The 15,089-nt window shown below is 44.4% G+C and overlaps 1 protein-coding gene across 2 annotated transcripts in view; it reads left to right on the plus strand.

The window, feature by feature from the left end:
• Nucleotides 1-10,377, plus strand: part of ISM2 (isthmin 2) — a 29,533-nt gene extending 19,156 nt beyond the window's left edge. For both annotated transcript variants that reach the window (XM_081003914.1, XM_081003915.1), the window contains exons 4-6: nt 217-357; nt 1,656-1,733; nt 4,891-10,377. In XM_081003914.1, coding sequence (XP_080860040.1) covers nt 217-357; nt 1,656-1,733; nt 4,891-5,408 — 737 coding nt within the window. In that variant the 3' untranslated portion in view covers nt 5,409-10,377. The remainder of the gene's footprint in view (nt 1-216; nt 358-1,655; nt 1,734-4,890) is intronic.
• The last annotated feature ends 4,712 nt before the right edge of the window (nt 10,378-15,089 follow it).

The raw sequence follows: 15,089 nt of genomic DNA on the forward strand, positions 1-15,089 counted from the left end.
TGGCCAAAACCAGACCAATGTGCAAAATTCTGGGAATCACAGCTTTCATTTAAAAGTGGGGTGGAGTGCCTGGCAGGAAAAGCAGGTGAGGTGACGCATGCAAATCTCCTCTTCTGGATTTCTAGCTGCACAATATAGGTTTGGGTGAGAGATCTAGGCTGCTGGGTGATAGGGGAGAAATGTGTATGAGCGAGACCTTTTTCTTACGCTCTCCAGACTATGAAGATGAAGAGGAGTGGAGCCCTTGGTCTCCGTGCACTGTAACCTGTGGCACCGGCAACCAGAAAAGAACCCGGTCTTGTGGCTACGCATGCACTGCGACGGAGTCGAGGACCTGTGACCTGCACCGCTGTCCTGGTATGCCTTTTCTCCTTCCACCCCTGCCTTGTCTGCCTCTTGTTCCCTCTTCAAAGCTTCTGCAGTTAACTGCAGCTTTATCATCTGTAAAGAGAGTGACCCCTCTATTTTGAGAGCATCTGTTTTCAAACATCCCAAGAGGACAGGGGTGAGTTTCCAATAGGGATGCTTGTGGTCTGACTCTCTGGCAAAAGGTCATTTCCATTCTGACATCTCAGGTGCTGAGAACACAATTCTTCTCCTCGTGGTTCTATGTTCCATTTGTGCAATGATTTCCACTTGTGCAAAGGAGCACCTTTTCCCTCTCCTTCCCTGCTCTGTGGCCTGTGCCTTAAAACTGCTCATGGGGTCCTTCCAGCCCTCTGGAGCAGATTGGGGGAGTGTGGGGAGAGGAGAGGGAAAGGACGTTTTGCTGCACAAATGGAAGGCATTTCTCAAACAGGACAATTGTTGTACAGTATACATTGCTCTCATGTGTTGATAAAAGTGCTGCGGCTGCCAGCATAAAATGGCTGCCATCAGCTGCAATAAAAGAGGTGCAGGTACTCTGTACTGGTGAGTACTGTCGCCGAAATCACTGGTTATGTGCAACCCTGTCTCTTCTTTTACATTGCTTGCACAAAATGCAAATGCTGCTTATTATGTACTGAGTTGAATAGGATCCAAAATGCAGCAGTCTGATTGGTCCTAGAACAATAGGTTTCAGAATCCAGCAGTCTGATTGGTCCTAGAACAATAGGATTCAGAATGCAGCAGTCTGATTGGTCCTAGAACAATAGGATTCAGAATGTAGCAGTCTGATTGGTCCTACTCTCGACTCTGAGTATATTTCACTGCTGAAGAACTTTGTGAAAAGGGATGTCCCTCTCCATGAGGAATTGGTTTCAGAGTAATGGTGGCTCTCCAAATATTGTTGGACTTCAGTTCCCATCAGCCCCAGCCAGCATTCACAGTCAGGCATGATGGGAGTTGTTGTTCAGCAATAACTGAAACGGCCACAGGTTGTCCATTCTTGCTTTCAGAAAACCATTTTCCCCCATCCTGATAATTATTTCAGTAACTCCTTTCTTTTCTCTGACACATTTGATATATAAGGCCATCAACTGAAAGCCTACTCAGAGTGCTGTGGGTCAAAAGCAAACTTTGGGCCTGTGTGTGTCTATCTGTGTCACATTTTGGCCTGGGAGTTGTGGACAGGAAATATATACAGAGTTGGAGATTGAAGCCCAGCTCCTGTAACACCTTTTAAGTGGCATGTGGTTCCCCTCTGACCCTTTTGCTTCTGTGCTTCCCTCAAGGAGCAGATGGGGAGTTGTCTCTTGCCACAGAAGAGACACCATTTGAGGCTGAGAATGCCACAGAAATCCTAAACTCAGGTCAGTACATTCCAAATGAGCACAGCTACGCTAAGAAATTGCACAAGGAGCTGAGCGAGTGAGTTGATCATAATCTTAAGGTTGTCTCACTTTCTTATGCACACACCTGTATTCTCTCTCTCTCTCTCTCTCTCTCTCTCTCTGTCACACACGGCCTGCACTTTTGAAGTGTTCACTTGCTCCTGCCTAGGCAGAGGGGGCACCTTTCCCTTCCCAGGTTAAGGCCACATTTCATTTTTTTAAAAATAATAATATTTATTGATAATTTCAAAATTACAAGAAAAATAAAAAATAACAAACAACACTACAATACAAAAAAAGAAAAAAGAAGAAGACAATAAAAAAGGAGAAAAGCACAAAATGAGAAAACCAATATAACAATACAGCAATAAAAAAGTAAAAAAAAAGAAAAAAGAGAAAAAAAAAGACAAATCCCAAATTGCATATCCATAATTTCCATTTGCTTGTTTCATTGACCTCCTCACACCTCCGTTTTTGTATTCTAGTTTAGTAATTATTTCAGCAAATTCTTTCCATCTTTCTCAATTTTTGTTATAAAATTTGTCTTAACAATTTAACCTAGTAATTAGCTCAACAAATCCTTACCATCTTTCCCCATATTCTATTATTCAGATTACCTTAATTTATTTATCCTTATCTTACTCCTAAGTGCCTTAAAACTTAAATCTTAAATTTCAAATATACATAACTCCTAATATCATTTCTGCTAGAGTCGTATAGTTTCATTCCCACATTTTCCCTAATATTCATTAGCTGATTCTAAAATAAAAAAGTTTCCATTATAAATTCTCTTCCAATCATCATCCAGCGTCTCTTCTTCCTGGTCTCGGGTCATGTCAGTCCTTATTTTCCTTATTGTCCATTCCGTCTAGTCCATCAACCTGGAAGCCTTATGTCCGAGGCCCTTAACTCTCTTCCATATCCCTTCTGCAATTCTTCTTCATCTTGTTTGTGCTTGCCCTTTTCCTTGTCTCTTGTTGGTCTCTGTCTTAGTTTCTTTCCTTTCTCATTGAGGAGTAGGTCTCTGGGGGATTCCAACCCAAAATTGTCGCCATCACCCTTCATCCAGCTCACCCATTCCCCACAGTCCCACTCCCCACAGTCCTCGATGTAATCCAAAATGTATTTAAAATCAAATTTCAGAATCTCTCCAAAGCTAGAAGTCTCCTCATCTCCAGACTCCCCTTGGCCCGCTCCAGCTTCAATCTTCAATAACAGTGGCTTATGCTCCTGTAGGGCCTCGGGTCTCTCCATTTGTACTATTTGAGGTGCAGCCACATCCTCCTCCATTGTCAACTGCACTTGCCCAGTCGGTTCAGATTGATAGGTTGGTTCTTGGATGATTTCTGTATCAATGTTATTAACCACAACAGTCAAATCCATTTTCTCATTCATTAAGTCCATCTTTTCATGCATCTGTTCCAGCAAAGCATTTGTCTTGTATAGAGCAAGCAACCAGTCTTTCTCCCAGCTCATCTTTGTTCAAGGTCAAAAAAGTCTGTTCCCACAGTCTTAATCTCACAGATGTTGGGTCTCAAATATGCTGCAACAACAATTTAGCTAGCTCCCTCTAGAGGAGACAATCTACTTGTAGCCATTTTTTTTTTAAAGACAAAGGAAAGTTACTTTCATTTTTCAGATATTTTGTTTCTTTAAGATGCAAAAGGCAACATTAGAATCAACTTGTTTCTCTTCATTAGCTATCTGTCAAAGTGTTACGTTCACCGTCAATGAACCTCAGCAACAGTTTCTGTCTCTGACACCCCGTTCCCAGGTTAGAGACGATGGAAACTTATCCTTCTTAACTCCCTCTCCTGGTAGGGTTAAACAGAGTCCCCCCCCCCTTTTCTCCTGCTTCCAAGGGGGGTTTAAGTGGTTCTAAATGAAGGAAATTTAGTCCTTTTTTGACAGCTTCCCGGCTTTAGCTTGCAAAATTTTTGCTTTAGTCTGTATACAAGGAAACGGAAGGCGGACTTCCTGTTTACACCTTCCAGCTTCGTTACCAAATTAAAACAATTTCTTGATCCAATTTTCCGTTTCTACTCACGGGTACTTGTTTTAAGTCCAATTGTCCACAGGAAAAAGTCAGCGCTCTCTGGCAATGGCTGTGCGGCTTCACTCCGTGAAAGTAGCAGTCAGTTCGTAGCACCGCGCTTCTCACCCCACTTCGCTCCGGAGCCCCTAGATGGGATTCCCCACGAGTAGGGGGGCGCTTCTGGTGCCCTGCCGAACCCCACATTCCCAGGCTTCCTCCGCCTGGGATTTCTAGCGGGTCCCCACCTTCGCCACGGCGGGAAGACCCAGTTTTCACGGAGCCCGTTCCTCCAGTCGGAGGAACTTCGCCATTCACCAATGGCGCTGACCCGGAAGCCCCAGATTTCGAAAGCACACGGCTTCTCTCCCTGGGCTGCCTTTTCCAAGCTTTGTGCTGCTCTGGATCAAAGGGGCAGAGCCATTAGAGAGACTGTGGACCTCTCATTTAAAGGATCTCTCTGGAATGAGGTCTGGGAGGCGGGTGGGGGAGGCCATTGCTATGGGGAACCTTTTTCAGCCTGAGAAACGTGTTGCCTCCTTCCAGGGGCTGTTTGCCACTGCTGCACATGTCCCAAAGCAGAGGTGGGTGTGGATATTGCCAAAAGTGGCCAGGACAATGGATATGTCTCTTCCCTTTGTGCAGTAGGCTACATTCCAGCGGTTTATGCACACCCCCACATTACTGCATCCTGCACCCATCCAAGCAAGAGGGATTGCCCCAATTCAGGGACAAATTCCTGTCAGGCAAAATCGCTCAAGCTGAGGGCACGTAGCGGGGGCCAGTGAGGCATGTGACTTGGGAAGAGTCCCAAGGGGACAGGGAAGCCTAGAATAGGGCTCCCCAACTTGGATCTCCAGATGTTTTTTGGACTACAATTCCCATCAACCCTGACCACTGCTCCTGGTAGCTAGGGATGATGGGAGCTCTAGTCCAACAGTAGCTGGAGGCCCACATTTGGGAAACTCTGGCCTAGAGGGTCACATTCAGCCGCTGGGCCTGTGATTCCCTGCTCCTGATTTAGTACCACCCAAGATAAGCTGTCAACGGCATGTTGTTTTGTCTGACGGCCGTTTCTCTCTCCCCCCTGTACCCTTTCCTCAGATGTGGACAGCTGTGAGAAGTGGCTCAATTGCAAGAGCGACTTCCTCAACAAATACCTGAGCAAAGTGCTGTCGGACCTGCCCAGCTGCCCCTGCTCCTACCCGCTGGAAGCCGTCTACAGCGCCGTCAACCTGCGGGACGAGCGGCAGGGCAAGAACTTCCGCTGGCGAGATGCCAGCGGGCCCAAGGAGCGGCTGGACATCTACAAGCCCACGGCCCGTTTCTGCCTGCGCTCCATGCTCTCCCTGGACAGCACCACGCTAGCTGCGCAGCACTGCTGCTACGACGAGAGTGCCAGGCTGATCACGCGGGGCAAGGGGGCTGGGGCCCCCAACCTCATCAGCACCGAGTTCTCCCCCGAGTTGCACTACAAGGTCGATATGCTGCCCTGGATCCTCTGCAAGGGGGACTGGAGCAGGTACCACGCCGTGCGGCCTCCGAATAACGGGCAGCGGTGTGCTGACAACCCCCCAGAGGAAGAATACCTCTCTCAGTTACAGGAGGCTAGGGAGTATTAACGCAGAAAAAAAACCAAAAGACGTGGAGAGCAGGACATTTTTGGTCTCCCACGCGACTCGGGAGTATAACAGGGCCTCTCTTCTTCTCTCTCCTCCCCTCAGCTTTTATGTCAACAAAGGCCTCCACTTCAGAATGGCTACAGAGCTGCTGCTTGTTTTGCATTCCCTTGGTAACCAGGTAGTCTGTAGGAAACCTTAGTGCAAACTCTACAGTGGCTTCTGCCCTGTCTTCTACATAGTGGCCTCCAGTTTCCTTCCTGACTTCCTCGTTACCCAAAAGTTGCCACAATTGGCCCAAATGGGCTGTACCAGAAGGCTTGCTATGGCCATCCTGAGGGATTATAGGGATGGGAAGAGCCAGAGGGAAGGGGGGAGGTGTCTTTCAAAAGGCCCATTGTGACTCATTTTATACCGCACACAAGCTGTCGCATAAAGGCAGACTGGGAGATCTTATGGCCTAAAACTCTTATCGGGTGCTTGAAGGTTTTGCATAGAGTCTGTAAGCAGTCTCAAGGTGGATGACTCAATACACCTAAATTCTGTTTTTAGCTAAAAGGGAAACTTGGTTGGACATATTGAGAGTGATAGATCTGGCTTCAAGCGTCTGTTGTCTTGATGTATTCCTGGGGCAAGAGAAAGGATGACGTTCCACACCGTTTGGGAGAAACTGGGATGGAGGGGTGCTGGGTTGTGCATGCGTGCGTGCGTGCTTTGGAATGTAAGTTCTGGGATGTATTGTGAAAACACATCCCCTAAAGTGGATGAGTGGCAGACAAAGCCAACCTGCTTGCTGGGTTGATAGAACAATCTGGGTCTCATTTCTACCCAGCAAGTCTGATAAGGAAGCAAGCAAATGTTTTAAAACCAACACATTTATAAGACTCCAGGGGAGGAATTGAACATCTTGCCCTTCTGATCATTCTGTCAACACAAGCATTTCGGCTTGCAAGACGGGACAATCCTGAGCACAGTTCCCGGGGTTCCCTCCCCAAAAAACCTGAACCAATTGGAGGGGCAGGAGGAGGAGAGTTGGGGGCAGGGTGAAGTCCTTGTTCAAGGCTTCTGCTGACAAGACTCAATAGTTGAATCCTAAGCCAGGTGTCCTGGGAAAAGTTGCAGTTCTGAGCAACCTCAGTCAATAGCATGGGAAAGAACAAAGCCCATGTCCTCCAGCCAAACCATTTCAATTTCATATACCAGAGGTAGCCAACACGATTCTTTCCAGTTGTTGGACACCACCTGCAACATCTGGAGCTCCAGGCAGCACAGCCAGTAGTCAGGGATGATGTAAGTTCAGCCACATCTAGCCACCCCTGATATAGAACTTCATTCTGAGTTTTGGATCTGATGTTTGGCAGAGGATTGGTTGGAACAACCCAGTCATGGATTTCTCACATTGCTGTTTGGTTTCTCAACTTGTGAGGGAAAGATCCAACTTTCCAAATTTCATGTTTTTGTTTTGTTTTGGGATTTTAACTTTTGGTCTAGTTCCTTTATCATTGGCAGTAAAGGGACAGGTTTGCCTCTTGATACAGTGGGTGACAGCTGGGTTGTGAGTGAAGGGATTAGTCCTAGAGCTATTGGTGCTCTGGCTTTAAATAAAGCAAGCCCACAATTCTGGGCAAAGTAGTTGTGCAAACTTGCATATTTGTCTTGCACAATTTAGTTTACTTTTCCTATTTTTGAGGAAGGGCAAAGAGCCATCAGACTGAATCCCTTGTTTTCTCTTCCATATTGTGAAATTTTGCCAGGCATCAGCTGGAAAGGTGTTCCATTTTTTTTTTTAAAAAAACAACTTAAAATTTTAGGATACTAAATTTTGTACTCAGTACCAACTTCCACATTTGCATGCAGAGCATAGTAGCCACTATTTTATTACTCTCTGGTAGCCAAAAAGTCTGCCTAGGCGCTCCTAATCTTTTCTCTGTACTTTGAGAACTAGGAGGTTTCTCTTCTCTTAATATTAAAGGTCATATTTTCAAGATTCTGTATTATAATGTAGCTTCTGCATTATCTGTCATGCAGATTCCTATGACAACGTTCACCCTTCTCTGATTCTTTGTAAGGTGTTTGCCAACTTGGGAACACATCTCTTGTTCCTGCTGAAGTCAATAGCAATAACTCTAATTGGTTTGCAATCAAGTAAGATTGCTGCCTTGACCTTTATACCAAGGTTCTTTTGAGCCGAGGCCACATTCATGCCATACTTTTAAACCACTGTTACGATTTTAAAAAGTTGTGGCTTCCCTCAAAGAATTATGGGAGCTGTAATTCATTCAGGATGCTGAGAGTTGTAGGAGAAGCCTATTCCCATCATAGAGCTCCCACAATTATTTGGGAGGAGCTGTGATTATTTATAGTGGTAGCCTAGTGCTTAAAATGTATCGTGTGAAAGTGGACTTGGCCGCTGACTCCAAGGACAGGAGCCCTTTGTTGGACAATGATCCAGAGTCCAGAACCATCTTCTTTCACAGGACATGCACAACCAGAAATTGGAGGCTTGTGTGCTGTCCCTTCTTCTACCGGTTTTATTAGTGATGTCTTAAGTTTATGGAACTTCATCTTACGGCCTTTAGTCCCCTTTAAGTGATGATTGGCCTTATAGGCATTCCAGCAAATTTTGTTGTGTGTTCCTGGCAGCATAACATGTCTGGCAGACTCCATGATGGACAAGCCATGATCTCAAGCTGTTTGGACCACTCAAAAGACTGTTGGGGGAGAGGAGTAGGTCAGCTTGGGCATTGCAACAAGACCCTTCTTTCTTTTTAGAGTATCTCCTTTTAAAAAAACCAAAGCCTCTCTTTCTCCCTTAAAGCTCACGTTTATTGCTCAGGACTTACACAGGCTGCTGGACTGGGATGTTTCTGCTATGGCACCTAGTAACTACATTAGGAATCAGTAGGTCTGCTGTCTTATGTGGACTTCCTGAGTGAAAAATGTACCTGTGATCCTGGAAATAACGAAGGTGCTAGGGAGTTTTGTCCTATTCTATTGCTCGCTTCTATCTTCTGCTTCTGTCTCCAAACAGAATCTTAAGCTGGTGCATTTTGCTGCATTCAGTGGCTTGGCTTGTTTATGGCTCTACCTTGTAAGTTGCTACCATCAGATGCTGTCATTCTCTATCCCAGGATTAGGTGAGCTTTTCTGTTGGGGACCACATTCCCAGGCAGAAATAGTCTGTCAGGGGCCACATTCCAACAGCACGTGGGACCCAGAGTCAAAGGTAGGTGGGGCTACCTCCTTCCTTTCTCTCTCTGCCACCCTCTTTCCCCATATTTTTGCCCTGAAACTAGGTCCAGGACTACATCTTAGGGCCACAGGTCACGTCCCCCTCCTGCTGCAGCCCTTTTTTGTGGCATCTTCTCTCAGCTCAGGCTGTTGTGTTTAGACAATTGTGCTAATAAAACCAAAAAGTGTGCTGGCAGAGAAAATAGTGTTTAGGAAGAAGAAGCATAATGAAATAAATTTGAATGCTCTGGGGACAACAGCAAGTGCAGGCAGATGAATGCTGAAAGTTGCTGGTGAAGCCAAAATGAAGGCTGCAGCCTGCTGCTTACTGATTTTTGTACTTCCAGAGCCTTCTTCCATGCCACTCCTAAAAGATTGCTATTCCCTATCACGGCCCTGCTTGCATCTGATATAGCGGGGTCCGTTGTCAATAAATGTTGATCTTGAATTGCTCACAGGCAAAGAATAGCCAAGTGACAAGACTGTTGACCCACTGGCAAAATGTGTCCCACAACCAAAGGTAGGCATAGCTTGAGCCGGCAGTGCGTGGAGCCAAAGTGGGTGGAATTTGAAGGCTTGCAAAATAGCTCTCACCCCTCAATCCCTTCTCTCTCTCTCCTGTCTTTGCTCACATAAAGGGGAAGTGATTTCTAGGAGGACTGCTCAAAGAGCAACAGTGAGACTAGATAACAATGAGGAAAGCCTTAGCTTTCACCATTGGGTGGGTGGAGCATGTATGAGTCACAGATGCCTGTCGGAGTTTGATCTCTCTACCACTAGCATATCAAATGCCACTGTTTTCACAAGCACCTTAGACTCCCAGAAAGTGTTGCGGTCTCATTTGGGTGAGTATAAACCAAGGAACAAGGGTTTATTTTTATACCATGTAACTAAGATTCTGTCTGGCGATTTCTATTTAAGCTATATTAAAAAGAAAAGAAAAAAGTATTGTATATTGTCCCTGCCACATAATTTTATTGCTATATCAGCACACTGTTGTATAAAGATATTGTTAGTTCAACAAAAATAGCATTAACGAGATCTCCTTTATCTGAATTTAGATGAAAGCACTTTATTTCAAAGTACATGTGTTTGTGACCAACATTATTCAGATATAATATTGCTGGGCGGTTTAGTTCATTTTGAAATGGAGGACGCAGCCCCAAATGATGCGCATTTTAGTTATGTGTCATTAGCTCCATCAGTCAGGACCCGGGGAACTTTGCAATCTCCCTGGGCATTCTGTTGGGTGAACCTAGGAGAAAAGGGGCATCCAGGTATTTTCTATCAGGGCAAGGACACATGGAGAAGGAAAACCCCAGAAGAATCTTTGTTCTAGCTTGGCTAGGAACCACTCTTTCCTGTGGCATTTTGAGATTCCTCGCTGGGTGGGGTGGGGGTGGAGGTGGGGAAGGGTCTTTTGGGAACTGCACACTGCCTTGTTTTCCAAAGAGGAGTGAATGTTTTTGATGTGGTTCTGTGGATTGGAGGATTGGGCCAGGTTCCTACTTCATGGCTGGTTCACTCGTCCCAAGTTTTTCCACTGCTTTTCAGTCTTCTCCTTGTACAGTATTTATTGCTTGTAATGATTATGATAGCAAAAAGGAATGGACATTCTAGCAGTGCTGAATGAGACCTCGCTCTTGGAGGATATATGTGTGTGTGTGTGAAGTGCCAAAAGGTAAGCAAGATGACCGTTGTCTCTTTAAATGAATAAACTCTATTGTTAACAAACTACAAATAGCCCACGTCTCTGTTATTCAGGACTGGTGGAAAATAAAGACCCTTTCTGCACCTTAATTCTCCAGGGTTTGTAGAATCAATCAAGAGCTGGAACTCTTAAACTCTTGTTTCGCCAGATGACTCTTTTCCCAGAAGCAGCAAATCACCTCCAGGGTAATGAAGTACGTAGCAGCTCACAGCTACGCTCCAAAGCCAGTTGAGCTGTGTTAATTACCAATTAATATATTGGTTATGTATAGGAGAATATGATGTATTCCTAACTTCTTGAATGATGCCTGACTCTCTGTGACGACAGTGATAATTTTATTAGCGACAGCGTTGGCACACTCAGTATAACTAAGAAGGCAGCAATGGTCTTTTGCCCAGTTTTCCTACCATGAATTCCATGCAGAATTCTCTTACCATCTCTCTCAAATTCACCCATCTCGTATCGCAGGCTAGCAGCCCCTTCTTGTGATCCAGCCAACTGCTGCTTAACTCTCAGTTACCTCAGTCAACTGTATGAGCTGGGAAAGGCTGCTGTAGTCACAAGTAGTTCACACTGGCCTACATGTTCAGTGGTCTGAGCAATGGTTGCTTTTCTAAGGAAAAGCAGCATATATTTGCATGCAACAGTTTAGTGTTTTGAGATGATGTCAATGAAATGTTATCTCCTAATTTCTGAGCCTAAAGCAGATTCTCCTGCTACACTTAACCTATTTTACAACTGTGAGGCCTAGAAACGTCAAGAATAAGGCAAGACTTTAAATTACAGTGGTGCCTCGGGTTACATACACTTCAGGTTACAGACTTGCTTCAGGATGAGAACAGAAATCGTGCTCCAGCGATGCGGCAGCAGCAGGAGGCCCCAATAGCTAAAGTGGTCTTCAGGTTAAGAACAGTTTCAGGTTAAGAATGGACCTCTGGAACGAATTAAGTACTTAACCCGAGGTACCACTGTATATTTTTACATAACACCTGATATCCTACAGTCCCTGCCCTATAACTCTGCTGTCCTGATAAGTCAGTAGCAGTAACATTTCATTGCTCCATGCATTGCTAACTTCCCGCGCGCCCCCTCAAAAGCCGGAGCCAGCTGTAGCCTAAAGAGTTTAGGAGGGCATCTATTTGTTGTGCCTCAGGACTCCAGAAACATTCCAGCTGGCCTCCTGCTATAGAGTAACATTAAAGTCCCCCTGTATCTGGTTTGTCTTCAGACAGGTTTACAGCTGGACTAAAGCCTGAGGATGGACAAGGACTTGAAGCAAAGCCAAGGGAGGCTAGTCTTTCAATGGGCAGCTGGATCCCCCTTCAGATAAGAATGCAAAGCACTCTCCACTGGGACCATGAAATGGGTGTGAGCCAGCAGCTAAATGTAGCCAGCATCAGATTTCAAAGTCTTCTGTGAAGCTATAAAGCGAGATCCAGCTGCTTGGGAGTGGGTGTGTATTTAAGCAACAGGGTGCTACTGAAAAGTTTGATGGCAAGCCCAGAAAGAAACCAAAGCCCTGTTCACAAAGCAGGCACTTCTCAAACAGCTGCCCTGGGTGGGGATAGAGGAATAGCGTATAGTTGATTTACATCATCCAGCTGAAATTCTCTGCAGAAAAGCTGTAATGAGAACTTTCGTGGGGCATAGTTTCCCTCCAATTAGCTGAAGATGCCAAAGCTCCCTTGACTTGCTAATACACTTCCTATAGAACTCATTTTAGTCTTTTGTACCCAACCATTCTCCACCTGGCAAATGGGAGAAATTGCCATTTAACCATGTAAGACCACAGCTGATCTAGAAATCAATACAGTTAAGAACAAAGCCAATAAAGTAGTCACTTGTGCCAGTGTTGCACAAGGAAGCGGTGCAGCTCTTGTACAAGCTCACTATCCTAATTCCTTGGGTATTAGCCAATAAAAGGCCGGAAATCACAATGAAGCCCAAAAAATGTTCAGTTACTAAAGATCATGAACATGCTATTTTAGCAAGCAAATACCATTTCAGATACGTGCAGTAAATGAGTTGCTGGTTCCGTGCCCAACATGCAAAAGCAGTTTTTTGGTAGACGAGGCCTGTTTGTTATAATGGCTGCAATTCTGATAACTGAAAATGGATTAGACATATTAGCATTGCTCTAAGAACCCAATTTCCAGGGTTTTTTTCCTTTCTCAAAAGCAGCATCAATAGAAGTCTGACTCTGATACCACAGTGGATGTGGGAAGCTTGTTGAGCCCTTTCTCTGCTAGGTTTTGAGAAAACTAATGCTGGAAGGGAGACAACTACAGCCTGAACATCCAGACATTTTTCAGTCCCATTTTGGGTTCGGAATGGTATGTTATGAGACAAAGCCTTATTTTTCTATGTAACCTCTATTTTTCGGGGCTGCCACCTTTGTGGGGCACAGTCAAACCTCGGTTCCTGAATGACTCCATTTTGGAATGTTTCGGCTCCCAAACCCCGAAGTAAATGCTCTGGTTTTCGAATGTTTTTTGGAAGCCAAATGTCCAACGCTGCTTCCTCTTGAGTGCAAGAAGCTCCTGCAGCCAATAAGAAGCTGCGGCTCGGTTGTCAAACGTTTCGGAAGTCAAACAGGCTTCCGGAACGGATTATGTTCAACAACCGAGGTTTGACTGTATGTGCTGCTTACCCTTCGGCTTGACTGCTTGAACATGCCCGGGACAAAAATGTATACTCATCTGTCTTATGCTCAGGAAAACCCAAATTACTTTTCTTGTCAAACATATTTCAAAACTTCTCATCTAAACCTTATTTTGGACTACCATTCCATCAACACCAGCTAGCACAGAAAACTGCTCTAGACCCTTTTCATTCTTTTATAGCGTCAGGCCCTAAATACAAGATGTGTAATAGAAACTTGCTGCAACAGCAGCAGCAGCTGTGTAATTTTAGTGAACAATTGTATTTCATAGAGCTATCCGTCATACTGTCCGCATGCGTAGGATTTACGGCTGGGACTGTCTTACTTTGGCAGGAGAATTGGGAATGACTTCTCCAGATAACCACTGCAAATCAGTTTTCCAGCCATTGATCTTAAGCTTCTAAATATTTGCACCCCATTCTTTAGTCCAGCAATTTGTTCTGGCAGAATGTAAACACATAGCATAAGCATAACTAAACCTACTGCAGCTGCTTTTGAAATCTAGAGAGAATTAAGTGCTACCTTGTCACAAACCTACATCCCATTATGTTGGGCAATACTGCCATCTTGTGAGCAACTTGCCACAATAAATACCAAAGGCAAATTTTAAGCTAGAAAGAATCCAATAGAACAGCAGCGCTTGGATGTATAGAGTAACAAGATTTGTCACATTACATTTCATAAGCAATAGCTTACTTCTGGAAGACCTATCATTCTCCATACAGGCATCGTAGTAGGCCAGCCTGTTCCTTGCTGACAATTTTGGCCATTACAGGTTTTAAGAAGTTAATGCACACATTTTCTTCTTGGATTTAGCCTTAGATATGTCCCACACAGTAAGGACATTGCTGACGTAATGGTAGTTTACATTTGTGATTTACCAAGCATAGACTAACCCAAAGTGTAAATGAAATCCTCGCTTGAAACACAACACAGCTGCCACAAACTGAGGCAACAATCAGAAATAGACCAGATCAGAAATGTCACACCAGATGTCTCTTCCAATAGTCAACAACAACGTATTAGAAGGATGTGGCGCATCTTTAATTAGCACATCAAACCCACTTTTAGACTTTTTAGATTTTTCCCCACTTTTAGACTTAGCTCCTCGTTTCCTCAATATGTCAACAAAGTCTGAACACAAAACTGCAAACTCTCTAAAAAGAAGCCTGCAACAGAAATTGCCCAAAGTATGCAAAATAAGTTTGTTGTAGATATTTGCGCCAATTTAATTTAATTGTAGAATGTGGAGCTTTCAACTGTAAAATTTTGGAATTATTCCCAAGAATGCAGTTTTGGATAGGCTAATGGAACATCACTTACATCCTCCAAGACTGTATTAGAAGCACATGTTGAATCACTCTTAATCACTATCACCATCTCTCTGCAAAATGTGTAACACAGTCTGTTCTTTTTGAAGTGTGGCAGAAGCTACATCCTCCAACAATCCTATCATGGCACAATTCTGAAGAGATCTGAGGACCGCAGTTACAGCACATGAAAAGGCTTTCTATCCTATGCTTTTCAGTTTTCCTGTTGTAATTAACAGTCCAAATGCATTTTATGCAACAATTACCACCACCACCACCACCATGGGAAAGGCTCTAGCACTGTAAAAAACCCACAGATATATTAACTTCTATACATGCATATAATGCTGAAGTCATATACAACTGTGGCTTGTGTATGCTTAAGATGCTGCTGCCCACAACTCTCATTGCTTTCATTCTGCTTCCTTTTAAAGGGGTTTAATAAGGTATAACTTGGGAAGAGCCAGGATTCTGAGTTTGATGGGCATTAAAGATTTCTGCTACTAATGCCTGTTCACAGATAAAAGGCCACCACAGAGATAATACAGCTGAGCACCGGTCAGAAGAAAACAGGAAATATGTCATTAGCCCAAGATGTGTTGCAAACTTTTCTAAGTTATTTCTGGAAAGCAAGGGGGGGTGTCCTAAACCTGCAAGCTGGAATACGAGGCCTCTGTCTTTTGCCTTCTATTCTCTATTATAGAAGTAAGATTATGACTTCGCTGAAATATCTTCCCTCCTATCTCTCCACTCAGATAAGAGCCAGTACG

This window comes from Podarcis pityusensis (assembly GCF_964106645.2).
Source record: "Podarcis pityusensis genome assembly, chromosome: 1".
NCBI lineage: Eukaryota > Metazoa > Chordata > Lepidosauria > Squamata > Lacertidae > Podarcis > Podarcis pityusensis.